The 15,455-nt window shown below is 50.2% G+C and overlaps 6 protein-coding genes across 6 annotated transcripts; 5 read left to right on the forward strand and 1 right to left on the reverse strand.

The window, feature by feature from the left end:
• Positions 1–114: 114 nt before the first annotated feature.
• ASPACDRAFT_113123 (uncharacterized protein) lies at positions 115–899 on the forward strand. Its single transcript, XM_020195697.1, has 3 exons — positions 115–442; positions 502–640; positions 705–899. The coding sequence occupies exons 1-3, from the start codon at positions 346–348 to the stop codon at positions 835–837; spliced, it is 369 nt and encodes a 122-aa protein (XP_020059129.1). The 5' UTR covers positions 115–345; the 3' UTR covers positions 838–899.
• A 318-nt stretch (positions 900–1,217) lies between these two features.
• Positions 1,218–2,879, forward strand: ASPACDRAFT_1879018 (aldehyde dehydrogenase family protein; the record flags this gene model as incomplete). The annotated part of the gene is made up of 7 exons (XM_020198151.1): positions 1,218–1,310; positions 1,370–1,438; positions 1,571–1,693; positions 1,729–1,926; positions 1,995–2,354; positions 2,442–2,597; positions 2,667–2,879. Exons 2-7 carry the CDS (start codon positions 1,421–1,423, stop codon positions 2,877–2,879), a joined length of 1,068 nt encoding a protein of 355 aa, XP_020059130.1. The 5' UTR covers positions 1,218–1,310; positions 1,370–1,420.
• Positions 2,880–3,592: 713 nt separating this feature from the next.
• On the reverse strand, positions 3,593–5,061 carry ASPACDRAFT_23713 (acid phosphatase PHOa; the record flags this gene model as incomplete). The annotated part of the gene is made up of 3 exons (XM_020199217.1): positions 3,593–4,691; positions 4,757–4,818; positions 4,876–5,061. 3 exons carry the CDS (start codon positions 5,059–5,061, stop codon positions 3,593–3,595), a joined length of 1,347 nt encoding a protein of 448 aa, XP_020059131.1.
• Positions 5,062–6,918: 1,857 nt separating this feature from the next.
• ASPACDRAFT_113128 (pex2/pex10/pex12 family protein) lies at positions 6,919–8,817 on the forward strand. Its single transcript, XM_020195698.1, has 3 exons — positions 6,919–7,344; positions 7,411–7,674; positions 7,729–8,817. The coding sequence occupies exons 1-3, from the start codon at positions 7,036–7,038 to the stop codon at positions 8,581–8,583; spliced, it is 1,428 nt and encodes a 475-aa protein (XP_020059132.1). The 5' UTR covers positions 6,919–7,035; the 3' UTR covers positions 8,584–8,817.
• Positions 8,818–9,065: 248 nt separating this feature from the next.
• Positions 9,066–11,363, forward strand: ilv3B (putative mitochondrial dihydroxy acid dehydratase). Its single transcript, XM_020195699.1, has 3 exons — positions 9,066–9,429; positions 9,496–9,709; positions 9,762–11,363. The coding sequence occupies exons 1-3, from the start codon at positions 9,268–9,270 to the stop codon at positions 11,213–11,215; spliced, it is 1,830 nt and encodes a 609-aa protein (XP_020059133.1). The 5' UTR covers positions 9,066–9,267; the 3' UTR covers positions 11,216–11,363.
• A 1,233-nt stretch (positions 11,364–12,596) lies between these two features.
• Positions 12,597–14,874, forward strand: ASPACDRAFT_24345 (RNA 5'-triphosphatase domain-containing protein; the record flags this gene model as incomplete). The annotated part of the gene is made up of 2 exons (XM_020199262.1): positions 12,597–13,044; positions 13,100–14,874. The coding sequence occupies 2 exons, from the start codon at positions 12,597–12,599 to the stop codon at positions 14,872–14,874; spliced, it is 2,223 nt and encodes a 740-aa protein (XP_020059134.1).
• Between the last annotated feature and the right edge of the window lie 581 nt (positions 14,875–15,455).

Consider the following 15,455-nt stretch of genomic DNA (forward strand, 5'->3'; position numbering starts at 1 on the left):
AGGGTCGGACCCTGAGCGCTAGGCTCAATCCGGATCAAAGCTTCTTAGGGCTTGGGATCGCATGATATCATATAGTTAGTACCTATCTACTACGTACTCGTAGGTGACCAAGTCACATAGATCTAGAATCGAAGGCAAGCACCGTTACATACCTATGATGTCTTATGATGCAATGTCCTTCACACTCTCCATCAGAGATGTGTCCAAGAGGACATATAAAAATCATGAAAATGCTGGGTTGTCCTAATCATAACCACAACCTTTAACTCCCCAGCTCAATTCTAAGTGCATCAACCACTATATCCCTTTTATTGAACATACCTATACCACCGCATTTCCATCAAAATGAACGGCTACGACAAGGTTCGCGTGGCTTTCGACGCCGAGAAGGATTTGAACTCCTACCAGGCCAAGCAGGGCCTTGGTAAGAAGAGTGACTCCAGTATGTGAATCGTCCCGTTACCCAACCACGCCTCATGGCTCATTGCTGATGTGCCAAAGCATTGGAATCCGGTGTGGATGAGATGGTCGAAAGAAAGTTCGAGGCTGGCATCAGAACCGGCCGAGAGGCTCATGCCACTGGAAGCAACCGTAAACCCATCCCTGAAGACGAGGGTGGCAGCCGTGACGACCGTGGCCGGTAAGCTAGGCTTTCCCTTCCATCTCATGTCCTTCACATGGAAGCTAATATTATCCCTTTATAGTCTTGCACCTGCTGAAGCATTTGAGGGCCTTGGCGGTCCTGAGGATAAGGTGAAGCTCAACTCGGAGCGTCGTCCTGGCGACCAAGACACTCTGGACATTCAGGATTTGAAGCGTGCTGGCCTTGCTGAATAAATCATCTAATGTACTATACCTGTAACGAATAAATCATGATGCATGTGAAGATCATATCGACCTATCAACAAGCCCTTGTTCGTTTGATTGTAGCCTTCGGTGGATAGTAAATACTGGCTGCGACCGGTATCATGAGAGAAGAAAGTAAAGTTCAAGTCGGAGCGCCACAAAATGTTTGAAAGCTGGTCCCAGTTCATGACTGGCATGTCAATGTTTATTTGACTTTTGACCTAGGCTGGGTCAATTCTTCCGTTGCCGACATCTGTTGTGAATGTGATTCTCATCTAATCAACCCCCACTTTACCTTTTCTTGCAATAGTTAGGTATAAAGAAGGAGTAAATCGCACCATGTCTGATGCCGGAAAGTGTTCTTTATCATATCTTGGCATCAAATACTTCGTGTTACTTATCATCGCGACATGACTGGCCCTACAGAAGAGCCGACTGAAAGGCAGTTGTTCATCAATGGCAGGGTAGGGTCTAGCATCTCATGAAGATGATAAGACTTGCAAGCTAATATAACGCTCAACAGTTTGTGCCATCATCAAAGGAAAGGTGTTCGAATTAACTAGCCCCTATACCAATGAAAAAGTGGCAGAGAGTAAGTGAGATGATGAGGTTATACCGAAGGAACGCAACGTCTAACATAACACGAAAGCTTTCCAGTCTATGAAGCCAGTGAGGTCGCGTAGATGCTGCTGTTGCTGCGGCCAAGGCCGCATTCCCAACATAGAGAGATCTCTCTCCGGCAGACCGAGGTGTCTTCCTGCGAAAGATTGCATCGCTTATTCAGGGTCAAGAGGAAGAGTTTGCGCACTTGGAAGCTTTGTCTACCGGAAAGCCGGTGTCCCGTTACGTCGATTCCAGTATGGCAATCATTATTTTGCGGAGGCTGAGTGGACTGTTCAAGGATCATGCAGTATAAACACACCCGGTCACCTCAATATCACGGTGAAAGAGCCGTACGGAGTCGTGGCAGCCATCATCCCTTGGAACGTACCCCTCGCGTCCTTCGCCACGAAGATTGCACCGGCGGTGGCAGCTGGAAACACCGTTGTTTTGAAAAGCAGCGAAAAGTCGCCTTTGACTGTATGATTCCTCTGAAGGCGTACAGCCCACCGCTCTTCAGTCAAGACTAACGATGGTATACCATGCAGATTGGCTTGGGAGCCAAGCTGATTGCCGAGGCCGGATCCCCACCCGGTGTTGTAACCATACTTCATGGATATGGCCCGACCACCGGCAACGCGATAGCCTCACACATGGACGTTCGCTGTTTCAGCTTCACCGGATCTAGCTTGACAGGACGGAAGTTTCAAGCCGCTGCGGCCAAGTCTAATATGAAAACCGTACACATGGAGCTAGGGGTAAAGACCCTTGCCCTGATCTTCGAGGATGCGGACCTGGAATCCGCAGCTGAGCAGACTCTATTCAGCGTGCAATTCTTCAGTGGACAGACCTGTATCGCCAATTCACGCATTTACGTACAAGGAACAGTAACAGACAAGTTCCTCGCGGTTTTCATGGATAAATTTGGCGCTGCTATACTTGGAAACCCGTTGAATAGAGCAAAGGATCAAGGACCGCAAGCTGATAGGATTTAGTATGAGCGGGTCAAAGCATACCTTTCCTCGGGAAAGAAGAAGGGTAAGTTGACACTCGGCGGTGATACAAAGGATGGAAACTTCATCAAGCCCACTGTGTTCGAGGAGGCGCCGGAGGAGTCTCAGATCATGAAAGAGGATGTTTTCCGTCCTGTGGTAGTGATCAATACATTCGGGAAAGAAGAAGAGGCCATTGCAGGAGCCAATGATAGTGAATTCGGCTAGTATGCATCCGTCTTCACCAAGAATTTCGACCGGGCTCTGCAGGTATCGAAGTTGCTTGAAGCCGGGACCGTTGGCGTTAACTGCACAAGTCCCTCCATGACGAAAGATATGCTATTCGGACACTGGAAAGGCAGTGGTATCAGTCGTGAGGGTTATCTGCATAGCATAGATAGCTATCTGGAGCCCAAGTCCATTCTGGTCAAGACAGGCTAAGACAAGGATGGTCCGGACTGCTCGGTCTTCCTTCCTCTGGTCTGGACTCATTCCAGACTGACCTGCGCAATTCTGCTCGAAGTGGATTGATTCCATAAGTTAGGAAATTGCAACGAGATACTTTTTCGATTTTTACAGCCTCACAAGCACGATAAATAAGATTGTGTACAGGCGATAGCGGGAAGCTTAATGGCGCTCAGTGCACACTAAACATGTGGGAGATGACGGAAGACTATGGGTCCGGGCGATGATGAATGCTTCTGCACCTGGACCTCAACATCAAAGCAGAATCGCACCTTACTACCTAGGTCTGAGTGCACTGGCCACGGCATCAAAAGTAGGATACTGATATTACTACCTTTTATCCAGTTTGGAAGACAAGCTATACCAAGATAGCTAATTAGCGAAGAGAACAATGTTGCACATACACAGCGCATCAAGAGCTCAAACCAAGCTGCTCTAAGCAAACCCCCCATTCCTGAAGAGCCAATTGCCCTTGTTGATATCACTACAAGTGTACTCTTTCTATTTAGATTCGTTTATGGTCATATACTAGAGAAATTGAAGCAATAATCATTACCTTTGTTATGTCTCATTATTCCCAGTCATAACGTACATTAAATGCCCACCTAGTCATCCACCTTTTTTATGCGTAATAATTAACCATATATTTCACTCCATGTCGATCCAGTCCAAGAGAATCGCACTTTCACTCACAGAATGCTCATCAGCAGAGCCACAACGGCACCCGAAAGAGTGGCAACACCAGGCAACATCATAGGGTTACCATTGTTGGCAACAGCGGATGATGAAGCAGAAGAAGATATAGAGGAGTTGGAGCTGTTCTGCTTCCTGGTGGCGGTGACGTCGACATTATACTTGGATTTGGTGTCGTACGGGAAAGGGCTGGTGTAGTTGTAAGTAGGCTCAGTGTTGGCAAAGTTCTTCTTCACAATGTCAAGAATACCATGACCAGCCGAGCAAGTACCATTAGTCAAAGGGACTGGCCACGCAGAAGAGTACTCCGAGTAATCATTGTCAGAGAGCGGGCCAGGGTAGGTCTCGTTAAGGTGGAGATTAGTGGTGTCAACATCGTAGTTAACGTAACCGGTCTTGTTAGCCACGATTTCGAGAATGTTGGCGCCACAGTCCCAGCGCCCAAGGGAAGGCAACCCCCAGTTGGCCGAGACGGATGCAATGACGGAGTAGTGGGTGTAGAAGGTGTCGTCCTTAGTGCCCTTTAGGTTGTCGGGAATCACACCACCCAACAAAATACTGAAGATTTTGTTTCCCTTGGGGTAGGTCTTGTCCTCATCAAAGGTGAGGAGCAACAAGGTATCGTTCATGAAGTAGGAGTTGTTCAGCAACGGAGGCACCCAGCTGCGCTCCCACTGAGCAGCAAAGGTGATGTTTGTGTCGTGGGCATCATTAGTCATGTTGGGAGTGATAAAGGCCCACTGAGGTAGCTTCTTGTTGGCCAAGTCGTCTTCAAAGCTGGTGAAGTTCTTGATCTGACGCAAGCGAGTGCTATTCTGGGCAATCGAGTCGAACAAAATCAAAGGGTTGTGTTTTCGCACGTAGTCATTGGCATAGGTGACTTGATTAGAGTAATTATACCCTTGGAAGCCAGGATAAGGGAGGTGCTCCTGATATTCACCCCAAGCAATGTTTTTCGTGTCCAGCAAATCAGCGACAGTAGAAACGTTGGCCGGAATTTGCTGGAAGTCATCGTTGTCCATGCCAAAGGTGTCGCCAGAGGCCGAGGCACAGTAATTTGGCTCGGAAGGATGGGTGACTGCGTAGAAATTGGTCCTACGTAGAGCACCGTGTTAGTGACGAACGTCCCGTTCTTCCATTATAATACGGAAGTCACTCACAGTGTGATACCTTGCGAAGCCAGCCATTGCACGTTCTCGTCCGCAGCAGCATCCTCGTAGTCCTGGGATCCCATGATGTCAGCGGAATTCATGGTGATAAGAATGGATAAGGTCCATACAATGTTCTCAAGCCAAATCTGATAGAAGCGATTGAAGACAAGGCCCTCGACATTGGAAACGGGGGAGTATGGCTCAATTGTGGCCGCGGCCTTCTCGATCTCCGTTAGAGAAGGCTCAGAGACGTTGGCGAGCTGGGCGTACGCCACGGAAGCGGCTGCAAGCAGAGTGGCGGCGGAAGACTTCATTGTGACTTGATTTCCTCCACGACGCAGTATTTTGACGATCACCAAGGAAAGGGTGGTAGATGAGAGAATGATCAGCGCTCAGTCAAAACATTGAGGAAGGACTTCTAGTCGTATATTTATAGGCTCCGGCAAGAGAGAAGCAGTGCATGTCTCCGAGCCACGCGAGACCATGTGCCCTGACCACGGGTTAGTACATAGAATGAGGTTCCACAGAGCGGATAGTTGGCCAGGGACCGTACTGCACGTTGAAGCTAAATGGACCACGCGGATCAGGAAAGACCTTCTATTCGACAGTTTGCTTCTGGCCTATTCTTGTTCAATCCTGGTCTAATCGGCAGCTGGGGTGACATCGTTCGATCTCACTTCATCTTTCTCGCTGCCAAAACAACAGAACAGACAAAGGGGGTAAGGAACATGGATTCTCCAATTCCCTTGACCACGTTCCTCGAAGATGGAGAAGTTACACCTGAAATTATGCTCGGATTATATAGGGCCACCTGGGTTGCCCCACGGGCTAATCCCCGATCGGTTCTAGTGAGCCCCTATCAGTGGGGTAATTACTGCACGTGCGCCTGTCGCTGGCTCTGTGAGGACCCTTGAATGCAGGGCAGCAGGACATCCATCGGGATAGCTGCATCCTGCCCGCTTCTATCACTGCGCCTCCTAGGATGCTATACTACCTAAGGTGCTCACAGGGTCACTTGCGCCATATTTTCATCCAGCTCTGAGTCGAGTTTCTTCCAACGTCTGACCATGAGCCTAAAATTGGCCAACCACCTTTGTTATAAATTAAGTAGAGTACCTAATAGTAATACTGAAAACCAGATTTGATGAGAGTTTTAGCTCTCCCCGGTCAGCAATGGAATAAGATCTTGGCTACAAGGTTGGCTGCATCTCCAAGTCGGGCTCCAGGCCGGGCTCCTACCTTTCGACCATCTGCCCCAACTCAAGGCATTATGCTCCAAATTTTCAGGTGAACAGCCGCGATGAGTCCTGGACCATATTATCTCATCTGCGCAGTAATACTTGATTACCTGAAGCATCGGATTTTCAGCATCATAGTGGCAGAACTTCAGGCACATTGTCCTCGGCCAGTCTAGCACATTGTTCACCTTCGACGCTCAAGACAGCCTTATTCGATGAAATGCAAAGGGGTGCAAACCCTATGTGATCTTCGGTCGAGAACCACGTCCTCGCAATCTGGACGAATGACACGCATAGTCTTGACCCCTCAAGTGCCCATGGACGTAGCATTGGTTGGACTCGGCGCTCCAAGTTTGGCTGGGAAGATACCCCATACATTCATTGCACTTATTGGACAGCTGCATGCATATCATTTCCATGCCGTGCGACTGGATTAAGGGTTCTACGGTGCAGTAGAAGGTATTGTAGGGCTGGGGTTGTTGGCTAGCTATATATTGTAGACATGAACAAGATCGAAACAATTTCACCATAAGGGACCTTTTTCTTGATATCGCCTTTGCAGGGCTCTGGGTTCTCCCTAGAAATTGAACCCCACCGGTCAGTCGCATCTGATCCCTGGTGCATTGTATATTTATCTAATGTATTCGCAGTAGCAGGGATATGGGTGCATTTAAGAGTGACTAAGACATCAAACGTAGATACTGAGAAATTCCGGATCCTCATAGCGCTGGATCCATGAGGATCAGTTTCAGTCAAGGGGAAAGATAGATGAAGATTTGTTGTCTACCTACATATTTGTAGCACTTTATTGTCGAATTGACAGAGCCGACGACATTTGCTTATCTTCCCATTGATGTCACGTGTATTGTATCCAACCTCGGCAGTTTCCCTTCCGGTCGGGGGCGCCGACGAACGAGCAATCAGCCTCGCTAGCATGATCACTTCCGATACAACATTCAGGTCTTTCCTGGATATTGCAAGGTTATCGACACGACATCACGAAACCTTTCTATTTCTCTAAAAATAAGTCAACCCAACAATGATCCTGCGATGAGTTCTACAAACTTTGCCGCTGCTCAAGAGCGGGTTCTCGAACGTCGTCGTCTCCGCGAGGCCGAGGCTCGCTCCAGGCTTGCTGAACAGCAACAATCCCACCCTCTCAATCACGCCGCTCTTCAAAAACTCCCTTATCCTCTCAACAAACTACCTGCGTCGGGAATCTCCATATGGAATGCTATAAGGGGCCGCGAAGGACTGAGACCAGCTTATCGCGTCGGTCAGGTGGACGCCGAATTGCTGGATGAGGAGTTGCTGGGGTTGCTCAAAGGACAAGTTGGAGATGCATTGAAGTACTACGGTGTTTGTTTCCCAAAAGCCTGTGTACACTTGGTCTAGTCGACATGCGCTAATCGTTACTCCCAATAGCCTCAAATGCGTGAAGATTGGTCCCACGAGATCCAATTCGCTCTTCGTGCAGCCCTATTCAAGCTTTCGATCTGGGATCATAATGCCTCATACGGCGCGGCATTACAGAACCTGAGATACATTGATAGTCGGAGCAAAGGGCCTGTTCATTCGGCTCCCACTAAGTGGCAGAAATCTTTATATGGTCTCCTCACGGTTGGCGGTCGCTATGCTTGGGGCAAGTGGGAAAGTTGGTTAATAAGCAAAGAAAGTGGCTATGACGAGGTAAGTCAGAGCCTCTCCTTTGAGACCCATCCTGAACATGGCTCATGGTTTCAGCCATCACAAGAGGTACGGATGCTATCGCGAGTGACCGACCTTGTCTGCGCCACACACTCAATCGCCGCATTTATCTCGTTCTTGGTATTCCTGGTCAACGGCCGGTACAGGACACTGGTTGATCGCATTATCCGCATACGCTTGATGCCGCCGTCTGCACAAGCAAGCCGCGAGGTGTCCTTCGAATATCTGAATCGCCAGCTAGTTTGGCACGCATTCACGGAGTTTCTCCTGTTTCTCTTGCCACTGGTTGGCATAAGCCGATGGCGCCGATGGCTCTCTAGACTGTGGAAGAAAGCATTATCTGCACTAAAATCAGGTAATGAAGACGACGACGTAGACGGCAAACAGGGAGAGCTTGCATTCCTTCCAGAACGAACGTGTGCAATCTGTTACAAAGAGAACAACCCTGCCGCCGCAACAGAAAGTGACGCCATTGCAGCCTCGGCGTCATCTGGAGGGATCATTGGGTCTGCTCAGACCGATATTGCCAACCCGTATGAGGCTGTTCCTTGCGGCTGTATATATTGCTTCGTATGCATCGTACAGAAGCTGGAAGCCGAGGAGGGAGAAGGCTGGATCTGTCTCCGATGTGGTGAGGTTGTGAAAAAGTGCAAGCCATGGAATGGCGATGTGCTAGAAGACGCTCGTCCGCAATCAAGCTCAGGGAAGATTGTGGGGTTCGCTATGGATGGCACTGCAGACATGGACAGCACCCACCGGGGAACGGAGTCAGAGCGGCACGCGGAAAGGACGACCGCATCGCCGGATTCATCGTCAGATGAAGGGATGCATGAATCGGACCACTGGTCTACAATTGAGAAGGGTTCTGTGGAAAATCTGGACAATAGCTAATCAGAAAGCACGAAATAAGTGATTTTTGGTGCGGGATGATTTGTCGAGACCTGCCAAATCTCTGACTACAATACGATCTTCTCACCTTGATGAGTTGCATATCTTGATGACGTGACTCAGGTTATTGGATTGACTACGATTTAAAGATACCCAGCAGTTTTTAGAATCTATTCTTGCTGCAGCGACTTGAACAGACGTCAAGCTCCAAGCTTCAAACACATGTAATAATACGGGTCCTCTATCATCAAGCATGAATAGGTATGCTTTGTAGGGAAAAGAGACAGTCCCCATAAAAGAAATCTTATTGCCTACATAAGTTGTCCTTGTCATGACAACTTGGAAGCACTCATGCTTTGCACCTTTCCAACCCAAACGACGACATGGTGGACCCACTCGGTCGAAGTCGTCTTCAAATCACAACGAGATTGATTCCGATTACCGCTAGGGTGCCGCGGATGTCGTCCTCCCCCCACAATCGGACACTTCGCCGATGGCGGGGTCGCCGCACTTCCGATCGAGGAGCTCCCCTTCATAACCTTGAGCACGAAGCACGAAGAATAATTCTGCATCGACAACTTCGTCTGTTCTCTACCAGCCTCGTTCAGCTCTAGGTAGAACAGGCTTAGAGGAGTCCGCGCCAGAAGGCCTACAATACCAGTACATTTTCGTTCAGCAAGCACCAACATGGACCTCACCAAGCCAGCCGGCGCCCCCTCCAACCTCCAAGAACCCAAATACATTGACTTCCCAGCTCTCCCAGCTGATGCGAAGCATGAGGATGGCACCCCTGTTTTGAACAGGTGGTCTTCGACCATCACGAAGGGTCATGATTTTCCTGGTGCGAAGGTTCGTTAGCTTGATTCAGGTTCACTCGCTGCATGATCTTGGTCGCTGATACCAGTTTCAATCTAGGCAATGCTATATGCGGCAGGCATTCCCGACAACAATGCGATGACGAAGAGTCCCCAGGTGGGAGTTGCCTCTGTATGGTGGGAAGGCAATCCGTGCAACATGCATCTTCTAGACTTGGGCAAGACGGTGAAGAAGGCAATCACAGAACAGGGTATGATCGGGTGGCAGTATAACACAGTCGGGGTGTCGGACGCAATAACTATGGGCAGTGAAGGTGGGTACATTCAGGTCCTTGCATGAATGAAACTGTTACTGACTGGAGATAGGCATGAGATTCTCCCTCCAGACCCGCGAATTGATCGCCGACAGTGTCGAGACTGTCACATGCGCTCAGTACCATGATGCTTGCATTGCCATTCCCGGATGTGACAAGAATATGCCTGGTGTAGTAATGGGAATGGCCCGACACAATCGCCCCTCAATCATGATTTACGGAGGTACCATTCAAATTGGCTATTCCAATCTTCTTAGGAAGCCTATTAACGTGTCTTCCTGTTTCGAGGCCGCTGGTGCTTATGTATACGACACCTTGCGTCAACCGGACGATGGAGGCGACACTAGCAAGACTAAAGACGAGATCATGGATGATCTTGAGAGACATGCCTGTCCCACTGCAGGCGCGTGCGGAGGCATGTTCACCGCCAACACAATGGCCACAGCGATTGAGTCTATGGGTCTTTCGTTACCCGGTTCCTCCTCCACGCCCGCTTCCTCTCCGTCAAAAATGCGGGAATGTGTCAAGGCAGCGGAAGCTATCAAAATTTGCATGGAGAAAGACATCAGGCCGAGGGATCTGTTGACAAAGCGCTCTTTTGAAAATGCCCTCGTCATGACAATGGCTTTGGGAGGAAGTACCAATGGTGTCCTTCACTTCCTGGCTATGGCCCGGACAGCCGGGGTAGATCTGACCCTGGATGATATTCAGAGAGTCAGCAACAAGATTCCCTTCATAGCCGACCTTGCCCCCAGTGGAAAGTATTACATGGCGGACCTGTACGATATCGGAGGTATCCCGTCCGTTCAGAAGCTACTGATTGCAGCGGGTCTGCTCGACGGCGATATTCCTACGGTGACTGGCAAGACTCTAGCCGAGAATGTGGCTTCTTTCCCATCACTGCCGGAGGACCAGGTCATCATCCGGCCTCTCAGCAATCCAATCAAGTCAACAGGACACCTTCAGATCCTTCGAGGCAACCTTGCCCCTGGAGGTGCCGTAGCCAAGATCACTGGCAAAGAGGGTACTCGCTTCGTCGGCAAGGCACGGGTGTTTGACAAGGAACATTCTCTCAATGAAGCTCTGGACCAAGGCAAAATCCCCCGCGGCGAAAACCTTGTCATTGTGGTTCGTTACGAAGGCCCCAAGGGTGGGCCAGGAATGCCAGAGCAGCTCAAAGCCAGTGCTGCGCTCATGGGAGCCAAGCTCACCAACGTGGCCCTCATTACAGATGGGCGGTACTCTGGAGCCAGTCACGGGTTTATTGTAGGTCATATTGTACCTGAAGCCGCCGTTGGGGGACCGCTCGCAGTTGTTCGTGACGGCGATGTCATCACCATCAATGCGGAGACAAACGAGATTAGCATGGATGTCTCTGACGAGGAACTTCAGCAACGGCTGAAAGAGTGGAAGCCTCCGGCTCCCAACGTCACACGGGGTGTGTTGGCCAAGTATGCCCGACTTGTTGGAGATGCTTCCCACGGAGCCATGACAGATCTTTTCTAAATCCAAAACATGACACTTGTTCTCTTTTCTTGTACAATTCAATTGACTGATGGTAAGCGGTGAGAGCAAATGAAGACCTATTGCGACATATCCCGTCTACTCGAGCCATTCTTTTCGTAATACAGTGCAAGTCGTCTTCTAGATCCCTTAGGTTCCCGCATCCTGTTTGGATCGTAGGCGTATGCCTGGCTGACCTGAATCTGATACATCTTCACGTAAACAGAACCCTGTGTGGCTTAATTTGACATGTTCTCTGAAAGCCAGATGATTTACAAGCTCAGCGATGCAGTGTTTCTGCCAATTTATTCAGGCATGAATATATGCTTAGTCATGCCACGGGATGCGGCGTGACGCCATGAGTGGATGTGATTCATCGCCGGCAAATTTGCGACGAACAAGAATTCCAGATATCCTCCACGGTGTTGCCTCCGAGTCTCTGACAGGCTCGTTTGCGTTTGGCACTTCCAGACTGATCTCCGCCGAAAACCGAGTTTCTTTCCGGATCTCTTGCCTCCTAAATCGATTTCCGCTCCGCGGTTAAGTCCCTCTTGTTAAAGTTCGGATCGCATTCGGCAAATGGTGTTGTGATTTTGGTCGTCTTTGCTGTCTACGCAAGGTATGTTCCTCACTTCTGCCCACGGTACCTTGCAGGCTGTGCTTGTATACGTCTTCCGCCCTCGTGTAACAGCTCTCAGGACTCACGTCGGCACATTGACTAACAACTCCCAATAATCAGTCGCGACGTAAAGACCTATTGATACCTTGCGACCCGTTGGAACAACGAATAGTCCCATGTGACCCGTCGGGTCCTCCTTTGTGTTTCGTCGCCCAGGATTTGAGCATATTGTCGTCATCGGAAGCCCCTGATATACGATTACCACTCCTTGCCGAATCCCATCAGAGGCCGGTGGAGCTGTCAGATTCTCTGGGGGTGCCTAAATCCAGCCAGGAGACCAACGTGTTGGGTAGCAGCCCCTCATTGGTGCAATCGACTGGGGGCGCACTTAAGAGTAGTTACTAAGAACGGCGGCTTGGAATCGCTCCTTACCTTAGACAACCTTTTCAGTCCGGCGCAGGTCCGTAAGCGCAGATCCATCTTACGGTGATTGCCTCGATCGGCCCGCTTCTTTGCCTCACTATCGATCCGGAACACAGTCTAGCTGCCAAGGAGGTGCTGTACTTCTGGCTCGTGGAGGGTTCGATTCGCATTCCAGAACGGATCCTCGTCACTCCCGATTCTTGGTCTGGACGCTGGTCGACAGAGAACCCCCGGCACTGGGCGTTGGGGCTTGGAAGGACGGCGAGCGGGTGAAACAAGCTCTCTTGGTCATCAGCCATATAAGCCTGGGAAGCCTCGCAGAGGCGGCTGCTTTCGTTGGGGATGGTTTCTTCAGTTGTACCACCGACTTTCCCTACCACATCCCGTCCTGGTATCGTCGAAAGTGGTGCGCTTTTGCGTGCATGGGACACGGTCTACTCGACATTCTCTCGCTCGGGCATCTCTATTTGTTTCTCTCATCTTACTCAGATCTCTCGTTACGATGGAACTTTGAATTGGGGAAAGATTGTGTTCCTTACTACCTGCATTGTCACGATGGTCGGATGTGGTTACGTTACCTCGCTTTTGCGGCGAAAGGGCTGGGGAGCAACCCCAGCTAAGAAGCGCTTTCGCCGCGCTCTACGCAAAGACTATTCGAAGCGCTCTGCTGGTACTGTAACTTCATCGGAAGACGAAGACTATGATAGTACTGGCTCCCTGAGCCTCGGCTCCAATGAGACCATATTAGAAAAAAGGGAAGCACCTCAGCATCATGAAAAGCGCGAAAATGGTGAGTGGACTAACACCCTAGCTGCTCCCTTCGGTGACTGACTGGTTGAAAGCAGCGCATGACACGGACCCGGGTCTGTTAAAGAAACATTCAACATACCTGTCATACACAACATCCGTTGCGACCTATCCGTCTATTAGAACCTTCAACCGACCTCATCCGCAAATGGATAAGCTTCCCACCAAGCCTACTCCAATTCCGCTGTTGGTTTTTGTACATGGCCTGGGCGGATCGTTGGCTCAGTTCAACCATCTCCTGACCAGCCTGTCAAACATTGGGCCTTGCTTTGGTATCGATCTTCCAGGATGTGGATTGTCGTCATTCGATCCAGATTCCTGGGATGCATATACCGTTGAGGCGCTGGCAGAGCTGCTGGCAACAGCCATCGAGCAACACCGCGATAAGGATGCAGGGCAAGGTGTGGTTTTGATAGCTCATAGTCTGGGCTGCTCCCTGTCTGCGCTATTGGCGTCTTCCACTTCTAGGATTGGCTCCAGTCTGAAGGAGCATATCTTGGGCCTCGTTGCTGCCTGCCCCCGTGCGACGCCTCCACCTGCCCGGGACGTTGCCAAGTTTCGTCGTTTACTTCAAATCCCCGGCCCGGTCTTTGACCTTTGGCGTTCCTGGGATCGACGTGGTGGCCTGCATAGCAGCAGTGTCAACCGACTTGTTGGTGCGGCAGCAGATCCAGATACGAGGGAGCTCCAAGTACGATACAACAAGCAGAGCAAAACCCCGGTATGGAGGCGGATGGCTTGGGGAACGCTCCCTACCTACGATAAGTCTGGTGATCCTGTTGGGGGTATCCCGGGTGAGGCAGTGTGGGCAGGTGTCGAAATTCCTGTCTTGCTCGTGGCTGGCGAGGCTGATGCAGTGAACAAGCCCATTGAGCTCCAGAAAATACTCGAATTTTTCGAGCAGAGCGGGCGTAGTGTTGGCGACGGCGCCGATACCGTGACGCCGATTCCCGATGCCTCCGCAATAAATGACAAGGCTCCTGCGTCCTACGACCCTCTGGCACATGAGGAAAGTTTCGGACTCGAGGCGCAAGTTGCTGAGAAGAAGTTGACAAATAAGGCGGACGAAGCGACTGGGCACCAGCGTGCTGTGAAGACTGTTATCCTCCCAGCGCCAGCATCTCATGCACTGATCTACGACCGTGCAACTTATCGCACACTGGCCGGAATTATCCAAGACTTTCTTAATCAGCATATCGACAATCGTCTCAGCATGGGATGGCAGTTACAATATCTCAACACCTCCGGCAAATGGGACGTGAAGAATTTGGCCAAATGGAAAAAGGTTACGCCTGTCTCACAACGCATTGATGATACTTTTGTGGCCATGAAGATGCTGCGTGAAGTCGACGAGGAGCACAATCCGGTCCTGTTCTCGCAGACGTACCGTGACCGCATCTATGCTGTGGTTGACATTAGCTATGAGAATCCGGTGTACAACCCAGCATCGATGGAAAAGGGTGGTATCCACTACCACAAACATCCGACAGTGTCCAAGATACCTCCCACGCCGGATGAGGTTCGAGATTTCATTGCCTTGATCGATCGTCTGCAGAATGAGATCACTGAGATGATGGAGAAATCAGACAATCCGGAAGGCCCACGTCCAGTGGTTGGAGTTCACTGCCATTACGGATTCAATCGCACGGGATTCCTGATCGTCTGCTACCTGATCGAACGACGCGGATTCAGTGTCCAAGCGGCGATTGAAGAGTTCGAACGACGACGTCCACCAGGAATCCGACACGAACACTTCATCGATACCCTATTCGTGCGATACTGCGTCGGGCTGAAGCGAGCGCCCACGCTTTGAAAAGAATTGATGTGGATTTGAATTTGGCACTGGCATTGACTGGCACTGGCGTTCGGGAACGGGTTGACGATTGATGACAAGACCACCATAATTAAATTGTATATTACGGCGATTTATTCCACACTGTATGATAATAGAGTTCGCCTTCTCTGACATAATGATGAGTACGAATTGGAAAGCGTTTGTTTGGATAATGTTCGTTCGGCTAAATTGTAAAGCGGCAGAAGGTACGAAGTATGCGGAAAGTAAATCAGGCATGAATCTTGTCCTGCCTGAAGATGCGGGTAGCAATCAGTTCGATATGTCTTTGATATGTCTTGATATTTCGGCCTCAGGCACCCGCCCTTTAGGGTACGGCTAATCCCGAAAAGGCTAAGCGAAGCGCCCACAGCCAACCGAGAGGCACTACGAGCGCGAATGTTGTGTGCGAATCCGAAATTTCGAGGCTTGAAACCTGCCGACTCCTCAACGACGACAACGACGACCCATCCTCCCACCTCGTCCCTCTCTTCAGCTCCCTCTTCGATTTCCCCGTTCGAGGTCCACAAGTCGCAAAAATGGGTGGTGTCACCGTTCGCGAT

Source organism: Aspergillus aculeatus (assembly GCF_001890905.1).
Source record: "Aspergillus aculeatus ATCC 16872 unplaced genomic scaffold ASPACscaffold_3, whole genome shotgun sequence".
Taxonomy (NCBI): domain Eukaryota; kingdom Fungi; phylum Ascomycota; class Eurotiomycetes; order Eurotiales; family Aspergillaceae; genus Aspergillus; species Aspergillus aculeatus.

Coding starts and splice junctions, on each gene's coding strand:
- ASPACDRAFT_113123 (XM_020195697.1), top strand. CDS start 346: ATGAACGGCTACGACAAGGTTCGCGTGGCTTTCGACGCCGAGAAGGAT. Junction 443..501: donor TGGTAAGAAGAGTGACTCCA/GTATGTGAATCG, acceptor GATGTGCCAAAG/CATTGGAATCCGGTGTGGAT. Junction 641..704: donor AGCCGTGACGACCGTGGCCG/GTAAGCTAGGCT, acceptor ATCCCTTTATAG/TCTTGCACCTGCTGAAGCAT.
- ASPACDRAFT_113128 (XM_020195698.1), top strand. CDS start 7,036: ATGAGTTCTACAAACTTTGCCGCTGCTCAAGAGCGGGTTCTCGAACGT. Junction 7,345..7,410: donor ATGCATTGAAGTACTACGGT/GTTTGTTTCCCA, acceptor TACTCCCAATAG/CCTCAAATGCGTGAAGATTG. Junction 7,675..7,728: donor AAGAAAGTGGCTATGACGAG/GTAAGTCAGAGC, acceptor TCATGGTTTCAG/CCATCACAAGAGGTACGGAT.
- ilv3B (XM_020195699.1), top strand. CDS start 9,268: ATGGACCTCACCAAGCCAGCCGGCGCCCCCTCCAACCTCCAAGAACCC. Junction 9,430..9,495: donor ATGATTTTCCTGGTGCGAAG/GTTCGTTAGCTT, acceptor GTTTCAATCTAG/GCAATGCTATATGCGGCAGG. Junction 9,710..9,761: donor AATAACTATGGGCAGTGAAG/GTGGGTACATTC, acceptor GACTGGAGATAG/GCATGAGATTCTCCCTCCAG.